The following is a 24,996-nucleotide window of genomic DNA, read 5'->3' as shown; positions in this document are numbered from 1 at the left end:
GTTCGGGCCCCTGTTCCCGTTATGTATTGGGGGGCTGTGTTAGTTTGGGGCCCCTGTTCCCGTTATGTATTGGGGGGCTGTGTTATGTTGGGCCCCTGTTCCCGTTATGTATTGGGGGGGCTGTAATATGTTCGGGCCCCTGTTCCCGTTATGTATTGGGGGGCTGTGTTATGTTCGGGCCCCTGTTCCCGTTATGTATTGGGGGGCTGTGTTAGTTTGGGGCCCCTGCTCCCCTTACCTGTGATGGTCGGGTATTTATGGCCCCGGAGGCCTGTGTCACTGAGTCCCCCGGGTCCTATGAGACGCTCGTATCTATAGTAACCAGCGCGGTGCCGGTGATCAGTGTCATCTCGTCTCCTCTTACAGATATTATTCCATGAAGTAAAATGTCGCCTCCAGTCATCGGCCTTTGGATGGGGTCCGGGACCCTCGCTCAGGGGCCGCTGTAACTCTCCTTCCTCCATGGCCGGCAGTGATCTGGACCCGCCATGCCCATAAGGATGGAGAACGCTCGCACCTCTCAGGTGTCCGGCCAAGGAAGTGTCATGGCGGAGGACGGCGCGGTGATAAGTAAAGAGCAGGACATCAGGGGACTGGATAGAGAAGCAGAATGATGGCGGTAAGAACCACACGAACCGTGTTACCCCCAAACCCCCCGACAGACCAAGGCCACCGAGACTGGAGCGCGCCTTCTCCCTGGACGACCAGAGCTGGCGCCGGAGAGTTACCACCAGCCAGGGGAGCTTAACTGACCCCAACGGAAGTGGCTCCTCCACCGGGTCCCTGCAGGAAGCCATCCAGGATCCAGGGGCCAATCATCTGCAACCCTGCACGGCCTCAAGGTTTCCAAAGATCAGTCGTCCGTCCGTTACCCATAAACCGCGCCTGGCGAAGCCCCTGCAGCGTCTCCCCCAGATAGAGAGCAATGTGGCGCCCAGGACACTGAGGACGACTAATAGGATGGAGACGGATTACACGGATTAACGCAGCCTCTCCGGCAGAGCAGCAGCGACACGAGACTGAACAGTGCAGCGTGCGACCACTGCGCCAATCAGTCCATGAGGAGCACCTACAGCCTACTCACCCCCCTGCGCTCCAAGGATGTGCGCAACAGGTACGGGGGGACAGCGTGCGGATCACTGTGTCCTCTGTATATATCCTTGTGTATCCTCTGTATATATATATCCTTGTGTATTCTCTCTGTATATATATATATCCTGTGTATCCTCTCTGTGTATATATATATATATCCTGTGTATCCTCTCTGTGTGTATATATATATATATATATATATATATATATATATATATATATATATCCTTGTGTATCCTCTCTGTATATATATATATCCTTGTGTATCCTCTCTGTATATATATATATCCTGTGTATCCTCTCTGTATATATATATATATCCTGTGTATCCTCTCTGTATATATATATATCCTGTGTATCCTCTCTGTGTATATATATATATCCTTGTGTATCCTCTGTGTATATATATATCCTTGTGTATTCTCTCTGATATATATATATATAATGTCCTGTGTATCCTCTCTGTATATATATATATATGTCCTGTGTATCCTCTCTGTATATATATATCCTGTGTATCCTCTCTGTGTATATATATATATATGTCCTGTGTATCCTCTCTGTATATATATATATATGTCCTGTGTATCCTCTCTGTATATATATATATCCTGTGTATCCTCTCTGTATATATATATATATATCCTGTGTATCCTCTCTGTATATATATATATATATATGTCCTGTGTATCCTCTCTGTATATATATATATGTTCTGTGTATTCTCTCTGTATATATATATATATGTCCTGTGTATTCTCTCTGTATATATATATATATATGTTCTGTGTATTCTCTCTGTATATATATATATATATATATATGTCCTGTGTATCCTCTCTGTATATATATATATATATGTCCTGTGTATCCTCTCTGTATATATATATATATGTCCTGTGTATTCTCTCTGTATATATATATATATGTCCTGTGTATTCTCTCTGTATATATATATATATATGTCCTGTGTATCCTCTCTGTATATATATATATATGTCCTGTGTATTCTCTCTGTATATATATATATATATGTCCTGTGTATCCTCTCTGTATATATATATATATGTCCTGTGTATCCTCTCTGTATATATATATATATATGTCCTGTGTATCCTCTCTGTATATATATTATATATGTCCTGTGTATTCTCTCTGTATATATATATATATGTCCTGTGTATCCTCTCTGTATATATATATATATGTCCTGTGTATTCTCTCTGTATATATATATATATGTCCTGTGTATTCTCTCTGTATATATATATATATGTCCTGTGTATTCTCTCTGTATATATATATGTTCTGTGTATTCTCTCTGTATATATATATATGTCCTGTGTATTCTCTCTGTATATATATATATATATGTCCTGTGTATCCTCTCTGTATATATATATATATGTCCTGTGTATCCTCTCTGTATATATATATATATATCCTGTGTATCCTCTCTGTATATATATATATATGTCCTGTGTATCCTCTCTGTATATATATCTATCCTGTGTATCCTCTCTGTATATATATATAATATGTCCTGTGTATCCTCTCTGTAAATATATATATATATATATATCTATCCTGTGTATCCTCTCTGTATATATATATATGTCCTGTGTATCCTCTCTGTAAATATATATATATATATATTTATATATATATATCCTGTGTATCCTCTGTATATATATATATATATGTTCTGTGTATTCTCTCTGTATATATATATATATATGTCCTGTGTATCCTCTCTGTATATATATATATATATATCCTGTGTATCCTCTCTGTATATATATATATATGTCCTGTGTATTCTCTCTGTATATATATATATATATGTCCTGTGTATCCTCTCTGTATATATATCTATCCTGTGTATCCTCTCTGTATATATATATATATGTCCTGTGTATCCTCTCTGTAAATATATATATATATATATATCTATATATCCTGTGTATCCTCTCTGTATATATATATATATATCCTGTGTATCCTCTCTGTATATATATATATATATGTCCTGTGTATCCTCTCTGTATATATATATATATATATATGTCCTGTGTATCCTCTCTGTATATATATATATATATATATATCCTGTGTATCCTCTCTGTATATATATATATATGTCCTGTGTATCCTCTCTGTGTATATATATATATATATATATATGTCCTGTGTATCCTCTCTGTGTATATATATATATATATATATATATATATCCTGTGTATCCTCTCTGTATATATATATATATATGTCCTGTGTATCCTCTCTGTATATATATATATATATATCCTGTGTATCCTCTCTGTGTATATATATATATATATGTCCTGTGTATCCTCTCTGTGTATATATATATATATCCTGTGTATCCTCTCTGTATATATATATATATATATATATATGTCCTGTGTATCCTCTCTGTGTATATATATATGTCCTGTGTATCCTCTCTGTGTATATATATATATATATATATGTCCTGTGTATTCTCTCTGTATTATATATATATATGTCCTGTGTATCCTCTCTGTATATATCTATCTATCCTGTGTATCCTCTCTGTATATATATATATGTCCTGTGTATCCTCTGTATATATATATATATGTCCTGTGTATCCTCTCTGTGTATATATATATATATATGTCCTGTGTATCCTCTCTGTATATATATATATATGTCCTGTGTATCCTCTCTGTATATATATATATATATGTCCTGTGTATTCTCTCTGTATATATATATGTCCTGTGTATCCTCTCTGTATATATATATATATATATATGTCCTGTGTGTCCTCTCTGTATATATATATATATGTCCTGTGTATCCTCTCTGTGTATATATATATATATCCTGTGTATCCTCTCTGTATATAATTATATATATATATGTCCTGTGTATCCTCTCTGTGTATATATATATATCCTGTGTATCCTCTCTGTATATATATATATATATATATATATGTCCTGTGTATCCTCTGTATATATATATATATATATGTCCTGTGTATCCTCTCTGTGTATATATATATATATATATCTCCTGTGTATCCTCTCTGTATATATATATATATATATGTCCTGTGTATCCTCTCTGTGTATATATATATATATCCTGTGTATCCTCTCTGTGTATATATATATATATCCTGTGTATCCTCTCTGTATATATATATATATGTCCTGTGTATCCTCTCTGTATATATATATATATGTCCTGTGTATCCTCTCTGTATATATATATATATCCTGTGTATCCTCTCTGTATATATATATATATGTCCTGTGTATCCTCTCTGTGTATATATATATATATCCTGTGTATCCTCTCTGTATATATATATATGTCCTGTGTATCCTCTCTGTATATATATATATATATCCTGTGTATCCTCTCTGTATATATATATATATGTCCTGTGTATCCTCTCTGTATATATATATATATCCTGTGTATCCTCTCTGTATATATATATATGTCCTGTGTATCCTCTCTGTGTATATATATATATCCTGTGTATCCTCTCTGTATATATATATATGTCCTGTGTATCCTCTCTGTGTATATATATATGTCCTGTGTATCCTCTCTGTATATATATATATGTCCTGTGTATCCTCTCTGTGTATATATATATATCCTGTGTATCCTCTCTGTATATATATATATATATGTCCTGTGTATCCTCTCTGTGTATATATATATATATCCTGTGTATCCTCTCTGTATATATATATATATATGTCCTGTGTATCCTCTCTGTGTATATATATATATATATATCCTGTGTATCCTCTCTGTATATATATATATATATATGTCCTGTGTATCCTCTCTGTGTAAATATATATATATATATCCTGTGTATCCTCTCTGTATATATATATATGTCCTGTGTATCCTCTCTGTGTATATATATATGTCCTGTGTATCCTCTCTGTGTATATATATATATATATGTCTGTGTATCCTCTCTGTATATATATATATGTCCTGTGTATCCTCTCTGTATATATATATATATATCCTGTGTATCCTCTCTGTATTTATATATATATATATATGTCCTGTGTATCCTCTCTGTATATATATATATATATATATGTCCTGTGTATCCTCTCTGTATATATATATATATATCCTGTGTATCCTCTCTGTATATATATATATATGTCCTGTGTATTCTCTCTGTATATATATATATATATATATCCTGGTGTATCCTCTCTGTATATATATATATATATGTCCTGTGTATCCTCTCTGTGTATATATATATATATATATCCCTGTGTATCCTCTCTGTATATATATATATATGTCATGTGTATTCTCTCTGTATATATATATATATATATATATATATATATATATATATCCTGTGTATCCTCTCTGTATATATATATATATGTCCTGTGTATCCTCTCTGTGTATATATATATGTCCTGTGTATTCTCTCTGTATATATATATATATATCCTGTGTATCCTCTCTGTATATATATATATATGTCCTGTGTATCCTCTCTGTGTATATATATATATGTCCTGTGTATCCTCTCTGTATATATATATATCCTGTGTATCCTCTCTGTATATATTATATATGTCCTGTGTATCCTCTCTGTATATATATATATATGTCCTGTGTATCCTCTCTGTATATATATATATATATATATATATATATCCTGTGTATCCTCTCTGTATAATATATATATATGTCCTGTGTATCCTCTCTGTATATATATATATGTCCTGTGTATCCTCTCTGTATATATATATATCCTGTGTATCCTCTCTGTATATATATATATATGTCCTGTGTATCCTCTCTGTATATATATATATATGTCCTGTGTATCCTCTCTGTATATATATATTATATATATATCCTGTGTATCCTCTCTGTATATATATATATATCCTGTGTATCCTCTCTGTATATATATATATATATGTCCTGTGTATCCTCTCTGTATATATATATATCCTGTGTATCCTCTCTGTATATATATATATATATATCCTGTGTATCCTCTCTGTATATATATATATATATATATATATGTCCTGTGTATCCTCTCTGTATATATATATATATATATATATATATATGTCCTGTGTATCCTCTCTGTATATATATATATCCTGTGTATTCTCTCTGTATATATATATATCCTGTGTATCCTCTCTGTATATATATATATATATATATGTCCTGTGTATCCTCTCTGTATATATATATATATATATATATGTCCTGTGTATCCTCTCTGTATATATATATATATATATATGTCCTGTGTATCCTCTCTGTATATATATATATATATATATATATGTCCTGTGTATCCTCTCTGTATATATATATATATATATATATATATATGTCCTGTGTATCCTCTCTGTATATATATATATCCTGTGTATTCTCTCTGTATATATATATATCCTGTGTATCCTCTCTGTATATATATATATATATATATGTCCTGTGTATCCTCTCTGTATATATATATATATGTCCTGTGTATCCTCTCTGTATATATATATATATATGTCCTGTGTATCCTCTCTGTATATATATATATATATCCTGTGTATCCTCTCTGTATATATCTATCCTGTGTATCCTCTCTGTATTTATATATGTCCTGTGTATCCTCTCTGTATATATATATCCTGTGTATCCTCTCTGTATTTATATATGTCCTGTGTATCCTCTCTGTATATATATATATATATATATATATCCTGTGTATCCTCTCTGTATATATATATCCTGTGTATCCTCTCTGTATATATCTATCTATCCTGTGTATCCTCTCTGTATATATATATATATCCTGTGTATCCTCTCTGTATATATATATATCCCTGTGTATCCTCTCTGTATATATATATATGTCCTGTGTATCCTCTCTGTGTATATATATATATATATCCCTGTGTATCCTCTCTGTATATATATATATGTCCTGTGTATCCTCTCTGTATATATATATATGTCCTGTGTATCCTCTGTATATATATATATATATGTCCTGTGTATCCTCTCTGTATATATATATATCCTGTGTATTCTCTCTGTATATATATATATGTCCTGTGTATCCTCTCTGTATATATATATATATATCCTGTGTATCCTCTCTGTATATATATATATATGTCCTGTGTATCCTCTCTGTATATATATATATATATATATATCCTGTGTATCCTCTCTGTATATATATATATATCCTGTGTATCCTCTCTGTATATATATATATGCTGTGTATCCTCTCTGTATATATATATATATCCCTGTGTATCCTCTCTGTATATATATATATATGTCCTGTGTATCCTCTCTGTATATATATATATATATATCCTGTGTATCCTCTCTGTGTATATATATATGTCCTGTGTATCCTCTCTGTATATATATATATATATATATATATATATATGTCCTGTGTATCCTCTCTGTATATATATATATGTCCTGTGTATCCTCTCTGTATATATATATATGTCCTGTGTATCCTCTCTGTATATATATATGTCCTGTGTATCCTCTCTGTGTATATATATATGTCCTGTGTATCCTCTCTGTGTATATATATATATATATATCCCTGTGTATCCTCTCTGTATATATATATATATCCTGTGTATCCTCTCTGTATATATATATATATGTCCTGTGTATCCTCTCTGTGTATATATATATATATATCCTGTGTATCCTCTCTGTATATATATATATATGTTCTGTGTATCCTCTCTGTATATATATATATCCTGTGTATCCTCTCTGTATATATATATATCCTGTGTATCCTCTCTGTATATATATATATGTTCTGTGTATCCTCTCTGTATATATATATATCCTGTGTATCCTCTCTGTGTATATATATATATATATCCTGTGTATCCTCTCTGTATATATATATATCCTGTGTATCCTCTCTGTATATATATATATATCTCCTGTGTATCCTCTCTGTGTATATATATATATATATCCTGTGTATCCTCTCTGTATATATATATATCCTGTGTATCCTCTCTGTATATATATATATATATATATATCCTGTGTATCCTCTCTGTATATATATATATCCTGTGTATCCTCTCTGTATATATATATATATCTCCTGTGTATCCTCTCTGTATATATATATATCCTGTGTATCCTCTCTGTATATATATATCCCTGTGTATCTGCTGAGTGTATATATCTCTGTTCTATCTTCTCAGGAGTTATCTGGAGGGCAGCCTCTTGGCTAGGGGGGCGCTACTTGGAGCCGAGGAATTGGATCGATATTTCCCGGAGAGGTCGCTCAGAGTTTTCATTGCTACCTGGAATATGCAAGGAAGGAAGGTGAGATAAAGAGCGCAGTGGGTGGGACTATGAGTCAGTGGGCGGAGGGATGGATTTGTCAATGGATGGGGGTGCAGGTCGATCAGCGGGTGGAGGATCAATCATTGGGTGAGGGGATTGATCAGCGGGTGAGGGGATCAATCATTGGTTGAGGGGATCAATCATTGGGTGAGGGGATCAATCATTGGGTGGGGGATCAATCATTGGGTGAGGGGATCAATCATTGGGTGAGGGGATCAATCATTGGGTGGGGGATCAATCATTGGGTGGGGGGATCAATCATTGGTTGGTGGATCAATCATTGGGTGAGGAGATCAATCATTGGGTGGGGGATCAATCATTGGGTGGGGGGATCAATCATTGGTTGGTGGATCAATCATTGGGTGAGGGGATCAATCATTGGGTGGGGGATCAATCATTGGGTGGGGGGATTGATCAGCGGGTGGGGGATCAATCATTGGGTGAGGGGATTGATCAGCAGGTGGGGGATCAATCATTGGGTGAGGGGATCAATCATTGGGTGAGGGGATTGATTAGCAGGTGGGGGATCAATCATTGGGTGAGGGGATTGATCAGCAGGTGAGGGGATCAATCATTGGGTGAGGGGATCGATCATTGGGTGAGGGGATTGATCAGCGGGTGGGGGGATCAATCATTGGGTGGGGGGATCAATCATTGGGTGAGGGGATTAATCATTGGGTGAGGGGATTGATCAGCGGGTGGGGGATCAATCATTGGGTGGGGGGATTGATCAGCGGGTGGGGGATCAATCATTGGGTGGGGGGATTGATCAGCGGGTGGGGGATCAATCATTGGGTGAGGGGATTAATCATTGGGTGAGGGGATTGATCAGCGGGTGGGGGATCAATCATTGGGTGGGGGGATTGATCAGCGGGTGGGGGATCAATCATTGGGTGGGGGGATTGATCAGCGGGTGGGGGATCAATCATTGGGTGGGGGGATTGATCAGCGGGTGGGGGATCAATCATTGGGTGGGGGGATTGATCAGCGGGTGGGGGATCAATCATTGGGTGGGGGGATTGATCAGCGGGTGGGGGATCAATCATTGGGTGGGGGGATTGATCAGCGGGTGGGGGATCAATCATTGGGTGGGGGGATTGATCAGCGGGTGGGGGATCAATCATTGGGTGGGGGGATTGATCAGCGGGTGGGGGATCAATCATTGGGTGGGGGGATTGATCAGCGGGTGGGGGATCAATCATTGGGTGGGGGGATTGATCAGCGGGTGGGGGATCAATCATTGGGTGGGGGGATTGATCAGCGGGTGGGGGATCAATCATTGGGTGGGGGGATTGATCAGCAGGTGGGAGATCAATCATTGGGTGAGGGGATCAATCATTGGGTGAGGGGATTGATTAGCAGGTGGGGGATCAATCATTGGGTGGGGGGATTGATCAGCAGGTGGGGGATCAATCATTGGGTGAGGGGATCAATCATTGGGTGAGGGGATTGATTAGCAGGTGGGGGATCAATCATTGGGTGAGGGGATCGATCATTGGGTGAGGGGATTGATCAGCGGGTGGGGGGATCAATCATTGGGTGGGGGGATCAATCATTGGGTGAGGGGATTAATCATTGGGTGAGGGGATTGATCAGCGGGTGGGGGATCAATCATTGGGTGGGGGGATTGATCAGCGGTGGGGGATCAATCATTGGGTGGGGGGATTGATCAGCGGGTGGGGGATCAATCATTGGGTGGGGGGATCAATCATTGGGTGAGGGGATTAATCATTGGGTGAGGGGATTGATCAGCGGGTGGGGGATCAATCATTGGGTGGGGGGATTGATCAGCGGGTGGGGGATCAATCATTGGGTGGGGGGATTGATCAGCGGGTGGGGGATCAATCATTGGGTGGGGGGATTGATCAGCGGGTGGGGGATCAATCATTGGGTGGGGGGATTGATCATTGGGTGGGGGGATTGATCAGCGGGTGGGGGATCAATCATTGGGTGGGGGGATTGATCAGCGGGTGGGGGATCAATCATTGGGTGGGGGGATTGATCAGCGGGTGGGGGATCAATCATTGGGTGGGGGGATTGATCAGCGGGTGGGGGATCAATCATTGGGTGGGGGGATTGATCAGCGGTGGGGGGATTGATCAGCGGGTGGGGGATCAATCATTGGGTGGGGGGATTGATCAGCGGGTGGGGGATCAATCATTGGGTGGGGGGATTGATCAGCGGGTGGGGGATCAATCATTGGGTGGGGGGATTGATCAGCGGGTGGGGGATCAATCATTGGGTGGGGGGATTGATCAGCGGTGGGGGGATTGATCAGCGGGTGGGGGATCAATCATTGGGTGGGGGGATTGATCAGCGGGTGGGGGATCAATCATTGGGTGGGGGGATTGATCAGCGGGTGGGGGATCAATCATTGGGTGGGGGGATTGATCAGCGGGTGGGGGATCAATCATTGGGTGGGGGGATTGATCAGCGGTGGGGGGATTGATCAGCGGGTGGGGGATCAATCATTGGGTGGGGGGATTGATCAGCGGGTGGGGGATCAATCATTGGGTGGGGGGATTGATCAGCGGGTGGGGGGATCAGGTAGGATATTCCCGGTGCTCTGCTGGTATATACAAGGATCAGGTTGTGGCTCCGGATGCTCCTGCGCTGTCACTGTATAGTCTCCTCTTTGACCTATATTTACCTGTGCACCCTGGGGCGACTATAAATACTTTCTTTCCTGTGCTGAGAGCCGTGCGCTCCCCGAGGTGTCATCTCCTTGTAGATCCCTCGTCCTCCGCTCTGCACCTGATCTCAGGATATTCATACTGACGCTGTTCATCCTCGGAATATTATCACTGACGCTGTTCAGCCTCGGAATATTATCACTGACGCTGTTCAGCCTCGGGATATTATTACTGACGCTGTTCATCCTCAGGATATTATTACTGACGCTGTTCATCCTCAGGATATTATTACTGACGCTGTTCATCCTCAGGATATTATTACTGACGCTGTTCACCCTCAGGATATTATTACTGACGCTGTTCATCCTCGGGATATTATTACTGACGCTGTTCACCCTCGTGATATTATTACTGACGCTGTTCATCCTCGGGATATTATTACTGACGCTGTTCACCCTCGGGATATTATTACTGACGCTGTTCACCCTCGGGATATTATTACTGACGCTGTTCACCCTCGGGATATTATTACTGACGCTGTTCACCCTCGGGATATTATTACTGACGCTGTTCACCCTCGGGATATTATTACTGACGCTGTTCACCCTCGGGATATTATTACTGACGCTGTTCACCCTCGGGATATTATTACTGACGCTGTTCACCCTCGGAATATTATTACTGACGCTGTTCACCCTCGGGATATTATTACTGACGCTGTTCATCCTCAGGATATTATTACTGACGCTGTTCATCCTCAGGATATTATTACTGACGCTGTTCATCCTCAGGATATTATTACTGACGCTGTTCATCCTCAGGATATTATTACTGACGCTGTTCACCCTCGGGATATTATTACTGACGCTGTTCACCCTCGGGATATTATTACTGACGCTGTTCACCCTCGGGATATTATTACTGACGCTGTTCACCTTCGGGATATTATTACTGACGCTGTTCACCCTCGGGATATTATTACTGACGCTGTTCACCCTCGGGATATTATTACTGACGCTGTTCACCCTCGGAATATTATTACTGACGCTGTTCACCCTCGGGATATTATTACTGACGCTGTTCACCCTCGGGATATTATTACTGACGCTGTTCATCCTCGGGATATTATTACTGACGCTGTTCATCCTCGGAATATTATTACTGACGCTGTTCATCCTCGGAATATTATTACTGACGCTGTTCATCCTCGGAATATTATTACTGACGCTGTTCATCCTCGGAATATTATTACTGACGCTGTTCATCCTCAGAATATTATTACTGACGCTGTTCATCCTCAGGATATTATTACTGACGCTGTTCATCCTCAGGATATTATTACTGACGCTGTTCATCCTCAGAATATTATTACTGACGCTGTTCATCCTCAGAATATTATTACTGACGCTGTTCATCCTCAGAATATTATTACTGACGCTGTTCATCCTCAGAATATTATTACTGACGCTGTTCATCCTCAGAATATTATTACTGACGCTGTTCATCCTCAGAATATTATTACTGACGCTGTTCATCCTCAGAATATTATTACTGACGCTGTTCATCCTTAGAATATTATTACTGACGCTGTTCATCCTTAGAATATTATTACTGACGCTGTTCACCCTCGGGATATTATTACTGACGCTGTTCACCCTCGGGATATTATTACTGACGCTGTTCACCCTCGGGATATTATTACTGACGCTGTTCATCCTCGGGATATTATTACTGACGCTGTTCATCCTCAGGATATTATTACTGCCGCTGTTCATCCTCAGGATATTATTACTGACGCTGTTCATCCTCGGAATATTATCACTGACGCTGTTCAGCCTCGGAATATTATCACTGACGCTGTTCAGCCTCGGGATATTATTACTGACGCTGTTCAGCCTCGGGATATTATTACTGACGCTGTTCACCCTCGGGATATTATTACTGACGCTGTTCACCCTCGGGATATTATTACTGACGCTGTTCACCCTCGGGATATTATTACTGACGCTGTTCACCCTCGGGATATTATTACTGACGCTGTTCACCCTCGGGATATTATTACTGACGCTGTTCACCCTCGGGATATTATTACTGACGCTGTTCATCCTCGGAATATTATCACTGACGCTGTTCACCCTCGGGATATTATTACTGACGCTGTTCACCCTCGGGATATTATTACTGACGCTGTTCACCCTCGGGATATTGTTAATGACATTATTAATCCTCTGGATACGGACCCATGTGCAGTGGACAATACCAGGTGTCATCGGTTCCCCACCACAGGGATCCATATCCCGATAGGTGAAATATTCTGCGGGGGAGCCATTGTGTGGTCACATGACCTGTGTGTTATTGTTTGACCTGATCCGTTCCCTTTGCCAGTCATGTGTCGGGTGAATCCATTCTCCCATTAATTTTCGGTGGAGAACCCATTATGGATGACCATTACTTTCCAACAACAAAAGCGTCAGCAACAAGAATGTATGAAACATTACAAAAGTTTATTTATTGAGAATCATATAAAAAATGCATCATAGCGATTAAAAAGCCCAGTGTACACAGCTGGAAGAAAAGGCAGAAACATACAGGCTCAGGGTGAGGGGTATATGAATGCAAAGAACACTGACAAACGTTGTATAAACAAGGAACTCGCATGAAAAGATGCAGACAATGCAGTGAAGCTCAATAAACTGAGTACAAATGCAACAACAGTCAGAGAAAAGGACAAGTGTATATTACCACAACCGAGCCATGTAGTTACCTGCACCTACCCCAACGCACGTTTCACGCCAATGCGCTTCGTCAGGGGGCCCTGTGCTTTTCATCCAAATACCCCTCACTTTGAGCCTGTATGTTTCTGCCTTTTCTTCCAGCTGTGTACACTGGGCTTTTTAATCGCTATGATGCATTTTTTATATGATTCTCAATAAATAAACTTTTGTAATGTTTCATACATTCTTGTTGCTGACGCTTTTGTTGTTGTTGTTGGATTTTCCCAGTGGGTGGCCTCGGCAACATATTCTTTGTTGTATTGCCTTATAGGTGACATCATGATTATTACTTTCTGGTTATTATGTCCTGTACCTTATTGTGTATGCATTAACCCCTTGTCTGCCTTGTGCAGGAGCTCCCGGAGAGCCTGGATGATTTCCTGCTGCCGCCAGATGATGACTTTGCTCAGGATATGTATGTGGTCGGCGTCCAAGAAGGAAGCCCGGAGCGGTCAGTGTCCTTATCCCTCATCTATATGTTTCAGATTTACCTGAGGGATTCGATAGTGAGCACAACCCTGACCCAAAGTTAAACAGTTGCCCATAGCAACCAAATAGCTTCTTTAATTCTTTTAAAAAAAGCAATCTAATTGGTTGCTATGGGTAACTGCACCACTCTTCTTCTACACAGGTTGCACCGTCATACAACCTGCATAGAGGCTTAAGTGTCTAATAAAATAATGATTAGTTATTGGTGCTGGAGGTTTCAGGCCCAAATCTGAGGGCCAGATCCCCATTCCTGCCTGTAACCCTGACATAGAAGAATTGTGTGAGAATAGTCCCCTCTGGGGCCTGTAATAGGTATCGGTCCCCTCTGGGGTCCGTCATAGGTATCGGTCCCCTCTAAGGTCTGTCATAGGTGCCGGTCCCCTCTGGGGTCTGTCATAGGTGCCGGTCCCCTCTGGGGTCTGTCATAGGTGCCGGTCCCCTCTGGGGTCTGTCATAGGTATCGGTCCCCTCTGGGGTCTGTCATAGGTATCGGTCCCCTCTGGGGTCTGCCATAGGTATCGGTCTCCTCTGGGGTCTGTCATAGGTATCGGTCCCCTCTGGGGTCGGTCATAGGTATCGGTCCCCTCTGGGGCCTGTAATAGGTATCGGTCCCCTCTGGGGCCTGTCATAGGTATCGGTCTCCTCTGGGGTCGGTCATAGGTATCGGTCCCCTCTGGGGTCGGTCATAGGTATCGGTCCCCTCTGGGGTCTGTCATAGGTATCGGTCCCCTCTGGGGTCTGCCATAGGTATCGGTCCCCTCTGGGGTCTGTCCGAGGAATCGGTCGCCTCTGGGGTCTGTCCGAGGTATCGGTCGCCTCTGGGGTCTGTCCGAGGTATCGGTCGCCTCTGGGGTCTGTCCGAGGTATCGGTCGCCTCTGGGGTCTGTCCGAGGTATCGGTCGCCTCTGGGGTCTGTCCGAGGTATCGGTCGCCTCTGGGGTCTGTCCGAGGTATCGGTCGCCTCTGGGGTCTGTCCGAGGTATCGGTCGCCTCTGGGGTCTGTCCGAGGTATCGGTCGCCTCTGGGGTCTGTCCGAGGTATCGGTCGCCTCTGGGGTCTGTCCGAGGTATCGGTCGCCTCTGGGGTCTGTCCGAGGTATCGGTCGCCTCTGGGGTCTGTCCGAGGTATCGGTCGCCTCTGGGGTCTGTCCGAGGTATTGGTCGCCTCTGGGGTCTGTCCGAGGTATCGGTCGCCTCTGGGGTCTGTCCGAGGTATCGGTCCCCTCTGGGGTTAACCCCCGCTCCTTAGTCTTAGAAGAGATACCTATACTGATATCTTCCTTCGGTTTAGTTTTTTATGACCCTTGTGTCCTTACAGGCGGGAGTGGGAGATCCGGCTGCAGGAGACCCTGGGCCCACATTACGTGCTGCTCCACTCCAGCGCTCATGGTGTCCTCTACCTCTCAGTCTTCATTCGACGAGACCTGATCTGGTTCTGCTCGGGTAAGAGCCGCTCCTTTATTTTGCATGAATAATGTTACATGACCGGCAAGTGTGTCCTATGAAGGATCCTGATATCGCTGGGGACGGGGGCAGCAAGTGTTACACAGCCACCATTGTCACACTGAGGCATTATATCATGGTGCCCCGCCGGGTGACCCCATAGCGGTGCCCCGTGGGGTGACCCCATAGCGGTGCCCCCTGGGGGCACTCTATCATGTAGTGCTGTACTCGCTGCATGTAATAATCCCACCTCGTGTGCTTCATTCTACAGAGGTTGAATCCGCCACAGTGACCACGCGGATCGTCTCACAGATCAAGACTAAAGGCGCGCTGGGCGTGTCCTTCACTTTCTTCGGCACCTCCTTCCTCTTCATCACATCACATTTCACATGTATGTATATCCAGCATGAAGAGGATCCATCCTGCCTTTTATATATGACTCTTGAATTGTACCTGGCAGAAGATTTTAATGATGTTCCCCAGTGGGGACAAGGGGATGTTAGGGCTTTTAATTCTGTTATTGGTCCCCTCTTGCCCTTTTCCAGGGCAAGAAAAATTTTTGGTAACTGAAGTGATTTACAAATATGTAGGAAGGTGTTTGAGGCGACTATATAAGCAGAATGTGAGGAAATCCTGCAACTTATTCATAGGAAAAGTAGTAGAAAGTCTAGCGCTTGTGCTTGCTGTCAGTGACTAGAAATATAGTGCAGCCCTAGATGAGGAAAGGGTTTAATCATCTGGGTGTTAACAAGAATCTTTACAAACAGTAAACAGAGATCTTAGGGTGAATAATGCATTTATATCTAGACGATGATCGGCATCCCTCTTCTGATCGGCGTCCCTGTTCTGATCGGTGTCCCTGTTCTGATCGGTGTCCCTGTTCTGATTGGCGTCCATGTTCTGATCCTTGTGTTTCTCTTGGCAGCTGGAGATGGGAAAGTCAGTGAGCGGATTCTCGACTACAAGAAAATCGTTGAGGGTTTGGCGCTACCTCGAAATATTCCTGACACAAACCCGTACCGCTCCAATCCCTGTGAGTATGAGAACGGCCTGTCATGTATCCGAACTGAAAGGGTTCCCTCCAGAACAGCGCCCCTCCTCTCCTTAGGCGGTGTCTGGTATTAAGTGCAGGACCAGCCTCAGTCTATGGACAGGTGTGGCGCTGTTCTTGAGAAGATGGTAGACATGCACAGCAGCAGTGTCCGCTTCCCCTCCCGGTGCACAGCAGCAGTGTCCGCTTCCCCTCCCGGTGCACAGCAGCAGTGTCCGCTTCCCCTCCCCCGCCCGGTGTACAGCAGCAGTGTCTGCTTCCCCTCCCCCCGCCCGGTGCACAGCAGCAGTGTCCGCTCCCTCCCCCCGCCCGGTGCACAGCAGCAGTGTCTGCTTCCCCTCCCCCCGCCCGGTGCACAGCAGCAGTGTCTGCTTCCCCTCCCCCCGCCCGGTGCACAGCAGCAGTGTCTGCTTCCCCTCCCCCCGCCCGGTGCACAGCAGCAGTGTCTGCTTCCCCTCCCCCCGCCCGGTGCACAGCAGCAGTGTCCGCCCCGCCCGATGCACAGCAGCAGTGTCCGCTCCCTCCCCCCGCCCGGTGCACAGCAGCAGTGTCTGCTTCCCCTCCCCCCGCCCGGTGCACAGCAGCAGTGTCTGCTTCCCCTCCCCCCGCCCGGTGCACAGCAGCAGTGTCCGCCCGCCCCGCCCGGTGCACAGCAGCATTGTGTGCTCCCTCCCCCCGCCCGGTGCACAGCAGCATTGTGTGCTCCCTCCCCCCGCCCGGTGCACAGCAGCATTGTGTGCTCCCTCCCCCCGCCCGGTGCACAGCAGCATTGTGTGCTCCCTCCCCCCGCCCGGTGCACAGCAGCATTGTGTGCTCCCTCCCCCCGCACGGTGCACAGCAGCATTGTGTGCTCCCTCCCCCCGCCCGGTGCACAGCAGCATTGTGTGCTCCCTCCCCCCGCCCGGTGCACAGCAGCAGTGTCCGCTCCCTCCCCCCGCCCGGTGCACAGCAGCAGAGTCCGCTCCCTCCCCCCGCCCGGTGCACAGCAGCAGTGTCCGCTCCCTCCCCCCGCCCGGTGCACAGCAGCAGTGTCTGCTTCCCCTCCCCCCGCCCGGTGCACAGCAGCAGTGTCTGCTTCCCCTCCCCCCGCCCGGTGCACAGCAGCAGTGTCTGCTTCCCCTCCCCCTGCCCGGTGCACAGCAGCAGTGTCCGCTCCCTCCCCCCGCCCGGTGCACAGCAGCAGTGTCCGCTCCCTCCCCCCGCCCGGTGCACAGCAGCAGTGTCCGCTCCCTCCCCCCGCCCGGTGCACAGCAGCAGTGTCTGCTTCCCCTCCCCCCGCCCGGTGCACAGCAGCAGTGTCTGCTTCCCCTCCCCCCGCCCGGTGCACAGCAGCAGTGTCCGCTCCCTCCCCCCGCCCGGTGCACAGCAGCAGTGTCTGCTTCCCCTCCCCCCGCCCGGTGCACAGCAGCAGTGTCTGCTTCCCCTCCCCCCGCCCGGTGCACAGCAGCATTGTGTGCTCCCTCCCCCCGCACGGTGCACAGCAGCATTGTGTGCTCCCTCCCCCCGCCCGGTGCACAGCAGCATTGTGTGCTCCCTCCCCCCGCCCGGTGCACAGCAGCAGTGTCCGCTCCCTCCCCCCGCCCAGTGCACAGCAGCAGTGTCCGCTCCCCCCAAAACCACAATCTTTGTTTTCAAAGTTTTATTCCAGAGTGCCTCCAGCTGTAGCCGTTGGCTGTCCGGACATCCTGGGATTTGTGGTCTTGCAACAGCTGGAGGCACCCTAGTTTGGAAATACTACCTTAGAGTCTAAGTGTAAAACCTGCAGCAATCCAGCTGTTGAAAAACTACAACTCCCAGCATGCGTTCACGCTTATATATTTATTTGCTATATAACAGATGTCAAGTAAGTGTGAGCGCCGGTGCCAGTCCTTCCTGTAAAGGTCATGTGACTGCCCCCCCCCCCCCATCTTACAGCAGATTAATTGTCCGCTCCACAGCTGATAATCTCCTCCGTCTGTCACCTTCTCCTTTTTGTCTCTTGTTTAACCCTTTAGTGGACGTCACCAGCCGATTTGATGAAGTCTTCTGGTTCGGCGACTTTAACTTCCGGTTGAACAAGGATCGTCTGGGAGTAAATTCGATTCTGCAACGTAAACCGGAGCGAGACATGTCACATCTCCTGCAGTACGATCAGCTGATCAAAGAGATGAATGACGGTAATGGCGGCGTATAGGACGCGTCCCAGACCACTGACCCCTCATGGGTCTTCGTATCCCAGTCACACGTGGTGTAGTGCGGATTATAGTCTGAGCCGACGCCATCTGTCCTGACTGTGACCCTGACGTCCGCTCCTCCTCCATCATCTCATTATTTCTCTTTATCCAGGATCCATATTTAAAGGCTTTGAAGAAGCCGCCATCCAGTTCCTCCCCACGTATAAGTTTGATATCGGCTGTGACGACTACGACACAACATCAAAGCAGAGAACTCCGTCCTATACAGTAAGAGGCTCTGACTATCCCTATGGAAACCAAGGGGGGCCCCTGCTGTCATTTTTGGTCCCCTGGGCGGGGGGGGTTCGGGGGTCGCAGGTGCCCAGTAGCCGGGTCCGCTGGGCGGGGGGGGTTCGGGGGTCGCAGGTGCCCAGTAGCCGGGTCCCCTGGGCGGGGGGGTTCGGGGGTCGCAGGTGCCCAGTAGCCGGGTCCCCTGGGCGGGGGGGGTTCGGGGGTCGCTGGGGCCCAGTAGCCGGGTCCCCTGGGCGGGGGGGTTCGGGGGTCGCAGGGGCCCAGTAGCCGGGTCCCCTGGGCGGGGGGGTTCGGGGGGTCGCAGGTGCCCAGTAGCCGGGTCCCCTGGGCGGGGGGGTTCGGGGGTCGCAGGGGCCCAGTAGCCGGGTCCCCCTGGGGGGGGTTGCAGGTGCCCAGTAGCCAGGTCCCCCTGGGGGGGGGGGGTCGCAGGTGCCCAGTAGCCGGGTTCGCTGGGCGGGGGGGTTCGGGGGTCGCAGGTGCCCAGTAGCCGGGTCCCCTGGGCGGGGGGGTTCGGGGGTCGCAGGGGCCCAGTAGCCGGGTCCCCCTGGGGGGGGTCGCAGGTGCCCAGTAGCCGGGTCCGCTGGGCGGGGGGGTTCGGGGGATCGCAGGTGCCCAGTAGCCAGGTCCGCTGGGGGGGGGTGGGTATGTGTTGCTGGTGACCCTCATTATCTCAGGCCATGATGTGCTGTGGTATCTGAGGATTAGGTGTCAGTCACTCATGTTGTGTCGCCCCCTGCAGGACCGGGTGGTGTATAAGAGCCGGAACAAGGGAGACATTCGAGCCCTGAGGTACGCCGCCTGCTCACTGGTGAAGACTTCAGACCACAGACCAGTGTTCGGGTTATATGAAGTACGGATCCGACCCGGCAGAGACAAGTAAGTCACATCCCCAAATTGTCTGCACCCTGACATGACACAGGCCGGAGGGGGGCCTCAATAGCAAACTCAGCATCTAAACATTTAAATGACCGGCATAGGAGCCATCTCCACTGTCATTCCTTCCTGGTGGGTGTCAGCTGCAGATATTAGACGCCTCACCTGGCCTGTGGTAACTGTACATCATGGGTTGGGAAGGGGTTAAAATAGACCATCTAGGACTGTGTCCTTGGCTGACACACTGTAACAAACCAGGCGCCTATGTCAGCATGGCCTGAACAGGACTGTCAGCAGCCTCTGGAGGTCACCAGTGTTTCCGTTCAGTGACACGGTGCAGGATTGGTTCAATAACTCTGTATAATACCGTCCTGTATGTGTCTGGACCCCCAGCAGTTGGGACATCGGGGTCTCCTGTGCCCAGTTACTCTATATGAAGCCGTAAATGGCTGCAGCCTCCGGTCATTGCTCTTTGGTGACCCCTACCCCATGTTACCTTTTTACCCATCGTGCGCTGACGCGTCGCCATGACTCCCATCGTGCGCTGACGCGTCGCCATGACTCCCATCGTGCGCTGACGCGCCGCCATGACTCCCATCGTGCGCTGACGCGTCGCCATGACTCCCATCGTGCGCTGACGCGCCGCCATGACTCCCATCGTGCGCTGACGCGCCGCCATGACTCCCATCGTGCGCTGACGCGCCGCCATGACTCCCATCGTGCGCTGACGCGCCGCCATGACTCCCATCGTGCGCTGACGCGCCGCCATGACTCCCATCGTGCGCTGACGCGCCGCCATGACTCCCATCGTGCGCTGACGCGTCGCCATGACTCCCATCGTGCGCTGACGCGCCGCCATGACTCCCATCGTGCGCTGACGCGCCGCCATGACTCCCATTGTGCGCTGACGCGCCGCCATGACTCCCATTGTGCGCTGACCACCTTCTGCTGTTATAAAGTTTTGCAGCAGCTGTAAAGTCTCTGTGGTAACACTGCTCCGGCCATGCTGGGAGTTGTAGTTTTAAGCCGCTTCTTGTCTTTGCTCTTCTCAGTATTCCGTTGGCTGCCGGATTGTTTGACCGCGAGTTGTATCTTCTGGGCATCAAGAGGCGAATCTCACGGGAATTACAGAAACGTCAGGTGCTAAAAAACCAAAAGAACAGCAGCGTCTGCGCCATCTCCTGACAGGAGGCGGCCATGTCTGCAGCCCAGGATCAACACCCCACAGTCCTGGAGGGGGCGCTCTGCACACCGCAGTCCTGGAGGGGGCGCTCTGCACACCGCAGTCCTGGAGGGGGCGCTCTGCACACCGCAGTCCTGGAGGGGGCGCTCTGCACACCGCAGTCCTGGAGGGGGCGCTCTGCACACCGCAGTCCTGGAGGGGGCGCTCTGCACACCGCAGTCCTGGAGGGGGCGCTCTGCACACCGCAGTCCTGGAGGGGGCGCTCTGCACACCGCAGTCCTGGAGGGGGCGCTCTGCACACCACAAGCATTCCTGTAACATATGTAAATATATATTTATCTGGAAGAACAGCGGCTCAGTCTGTGTCCATTGCTGTGTAATTTATTCATTAACACCAGTCGTCTCCAGCCTGTAGCAAAACCACAACTCCCAGCATGCCTAGATAGCCAAAGGCTGTCCAGGCATTCTGGGAGTTGTGGTTTTGAAACAGCTGGAGAGCCACAAGTGGGGCTTATCAGCAAGTTAAACCACTAACCCCACCCATTTATCATTAGTAGGTGGGGTTTAGCGTCTGGTCTCCAACAAAAGGGGTTTAGAATTAGAAAAACAGCCTATTTCCTCCAAAACCGTGTTGGGATCGGGGGTCAGAGCAGGTTTCGGGGGTCAGATCGGGGTCAGAGCAGGTTTCGGGGGTCAGATCGGGGTCAGAGCAGGTTTCGGGGGTCAGAGCGGGGATCGGGGTCAGAGCGGGGATCGGGGGTCAGAGCGGGGATCGGGGGTCAGAGCGGGGATCGGAGGTCTTATTACTGGAGACAAACAGCACAGTGAGAACAGAGGCGGCCAAGGACCTTTATTCATAGAAAAGCAGAAGAACCAATTAGGATCGATCGGATCCCACAGAGGGACGCGGTCCGTGGATCCCCCAGGGATCTACTTCTGATGAGCCTCATTGTTTCCCACACTCGGCAGATGATGTTTTGGTCCTTTGTGTCGGGGCCGTTGGGTGACATTATATGGGGGATCGCTGAGGCTCTATTGTGGGGTCAGACAGATTAAGGGTCCACCATGATACTGACCCACATTACACTTCCTGAGGATCAGCGTCACAATGTGCGTCCCCCAATCACTCCCTCGGCCTCTGATCTGGATCGGCCATGACACCGAGGATCCTACAGGAAGAAACAGATCAACCACAAGAGGCCGATGAGGTGGAGACTGAGGCCGGGGGGACGTGCGACCCCATTACAGAGATCCGTGTCACAGCAGTGGATCCGCACCCCGGGCAGCTCCTGCTGCTGACAGTGACGGGATGTGGCGCAGCCGCTGGTCAGGAGCTTCCCCAGCACCACTACAAAAAAAAAGGAAGAAGGCGATCAGAAGGGGGCGCTCTGTCACAATCGGGCATCACATCTAGCAGGTTCCCTCTGTGAATGATCAGCTCCTCTGCAAAGGACAACCCTGTGTAGTCTGATCCGACAATGTGTCTCCATGGTAACAGACTCCTAACAACCCTGTGTAGTCTGATCCGACAATGTGTCTCCATGGTAACAGACTCCTAACAACCCTGTGTAGTCTGATCCGACAATGTGTCTCCATGGTAACAGACTCCTAACAACCCTGTGTAGTCTGATCCGACAATGTGTCTCCATGGTAACAGACTCCTAACAACCCTGTGTAGTCTGATCCGACAATGTGTCTCCGTGGTAACAGACTCCTAACAACCCTGTGTAGTCTGATCCGACAATGTGTCTCCGTGGTAACAGACTCCTAACAACCCTGTGTAGTCTGATCCGACAATGTGTCTCCGTGGTAACAGACTCCTAACAACCCTGTGTAGTCTGATCCGACAATGTGTCTCCGTGGTAACAGACTCCTAACAACCCTGTGTAGTCTGGTCTCTTGCCATGGAGGCGAGGAGAATAATGTAGGATCAGACTGAGGTTACAGAACATTGCAGACAAAACAGGGTTATTTGTTGTCTGTTACCATGGAGATACATCATGGTATCAGACAATCCTGTGTAGTTTGATCCGGCAATGTGTTTCCATGGTAACAGACTACAGGCAGTCTTGTGTTGTCAGATACTGCATTCACATTCCTGTCAGGGAGGTGTGAAGGCCGCATGGTATTTGTAGTCCGCCTTGGGTCCAGCACTCACCACTTTCCGTCTTGATGCAGAATCTTTGCTTGAATCCTTTGTGTGAATGGGAGCAGGTGATGACCTCGGGGCTGGTGCAGCCTTTGTCTATGTATCGGGCCCCAGAAATGATGTTACAGCTGAAGCACTGGAGGCCGTGAGCTGCAAGAGAGACAAGAAATCTCACAGTCCTCCTGTCAGGGGGCGCCATCTTATCACAGTCCTCCTGTCAGAGGGGGCGCCATCTTATCACAATCCTCCTGTCAGGGGGCGCCATCTTATCACAGTCCTCCTGTCAGAGGGGGCGCCATCTTATCACAGTCCTCCTGTCAGAGGGGGCGCCATCTTATCACAATCCTCCTGTCAGAGGGGGCGCCATCTTATCACAATCCTCCTGTCAGAGGGGGCGCCATCTTATCACAGTCCTCCTGTCAGAGGGGGCGCCATCTTATCACAATCCTCCTGTCAGAGGGGGCGCCATCTTATCACAATCCTCCTGTCAGAGGGGGCGCCATCTTATCACAGTCCTCCTGTCAGAGGGGGCGCCATCTTATCACAATCCTCCTGTCAGAGGGGGCGCCATCTTATCACAATCCTCCTGTCAGAGGGGGCGCCATCTTATCACAATCCTCCTGTCAGAGGGGGCGCCATCTTATCACAATCCTCCTGTCAGAGGGGCCCCCATCTTATCACAGTCCTGTCAGAGGGGGCGCCATCTTATCACAATCCTCCTGTCAGAGGGGGCGCCATCTTATCACAATCCTCCTGTCAGAGGGGCCCCCATCTTATCACAATCCTCCTGTCAGAGGGGCCCCCATCTTATCACAATCCTCCTGTCAGAGGGGGCGCCATCTTATTACAATCCTCCTGTCAGAGGGGGCGCCATCTTATCACAATCCTCCTGTCAGAGGGGGCCCCCATCTTATCACAATCCTCCTGTCAGAGGGGGCCCCAATCTTATCACAATCCTCCTGTCAGAGGGCGGCCCATCTTACCACAATCCTCCTGTCAGAGGGGCCCCCATCTTATCACAATCCTCCTGTCAGAGGGGCCCCCATCTTATCACAATCCTCCTTTCAGAGGGGGCCCCATCTTATCACAATCCTCCTGTCAGAGGGGGCCCCCATCTTATCACAATCCTCCTGTCAGAGGGGGCCCCCATCTTACCACAATCCTCCTGTCAGAGGGGCCCCATCTTATCACAATCCTCCTGTCAGAGGGGGCCCCCATCTTACCACAATCCTCCTGTCAGAGGGGCCCCCATCTTATCACAATCCTCCTGTCAGAGGGGGCCCCCATCTTACCACAATCCTCCTGTACTGTCCTCTGGACCCCACTGGTGCTGCACTAAGTGCAAAAAGTTAATCACAAGAATAAAAGCAAAAATGAGGTGCTGCAGTACCACTTAAGGCCACAAGATGGCAGATCA

The 24,996-nt window shown here is 47.1% G+C and overlaps 1 protein-coding gene across 1 annotated transcript; it reads left to right on the top strand.

Moving 5' to 3' along the window:
* Positions 1-570: 570 nt before the first annotated feature.
* INPP5E (inositol polyphosphate-5-phosphatase E) lies at positions 571-21,855 on the top strand (the record flags this gene model as incomplete). Its single annotated transcript, XM_056540109.1, is given in 11 exon segments — positions 571-979; positions 982-1,114; positions 8,376-8,499; positions 14,281-14,378; positions 15,734-15,858; positions 16,130-16,249; positions 16,784-16,891; positions 18,904-19,065; positions 19,235-19,350; positions 20,114-20,250; positions 21,300-21,855. Coding segments are annotated over 11 exon segments (1,665 nt in total), but the record flags the coding sequence as incomplete, so codon positions are not given.
* Positions 21,856-24,996: the final 3,141 nt, after the last annotated feature.

The sequence above is a fragment of the Hyla sarda genome, chromosome 9, assembly GCF_029499605.1.
Source record: "Hyla sarda isolate aHylSar1 chromosome 9, aHylSar1.hap1, whole genome shotgun sequence".
In the NCBI taxonomy this organism is placed as follows: Eukaryota; Metazoa; Chordata; class Amphibia; order Anura; family Hylidae; genus Hyla; species Hyla sarda.
This window is presented reverse-complemented; position numbering and strand designations above follow the sequence as displayed.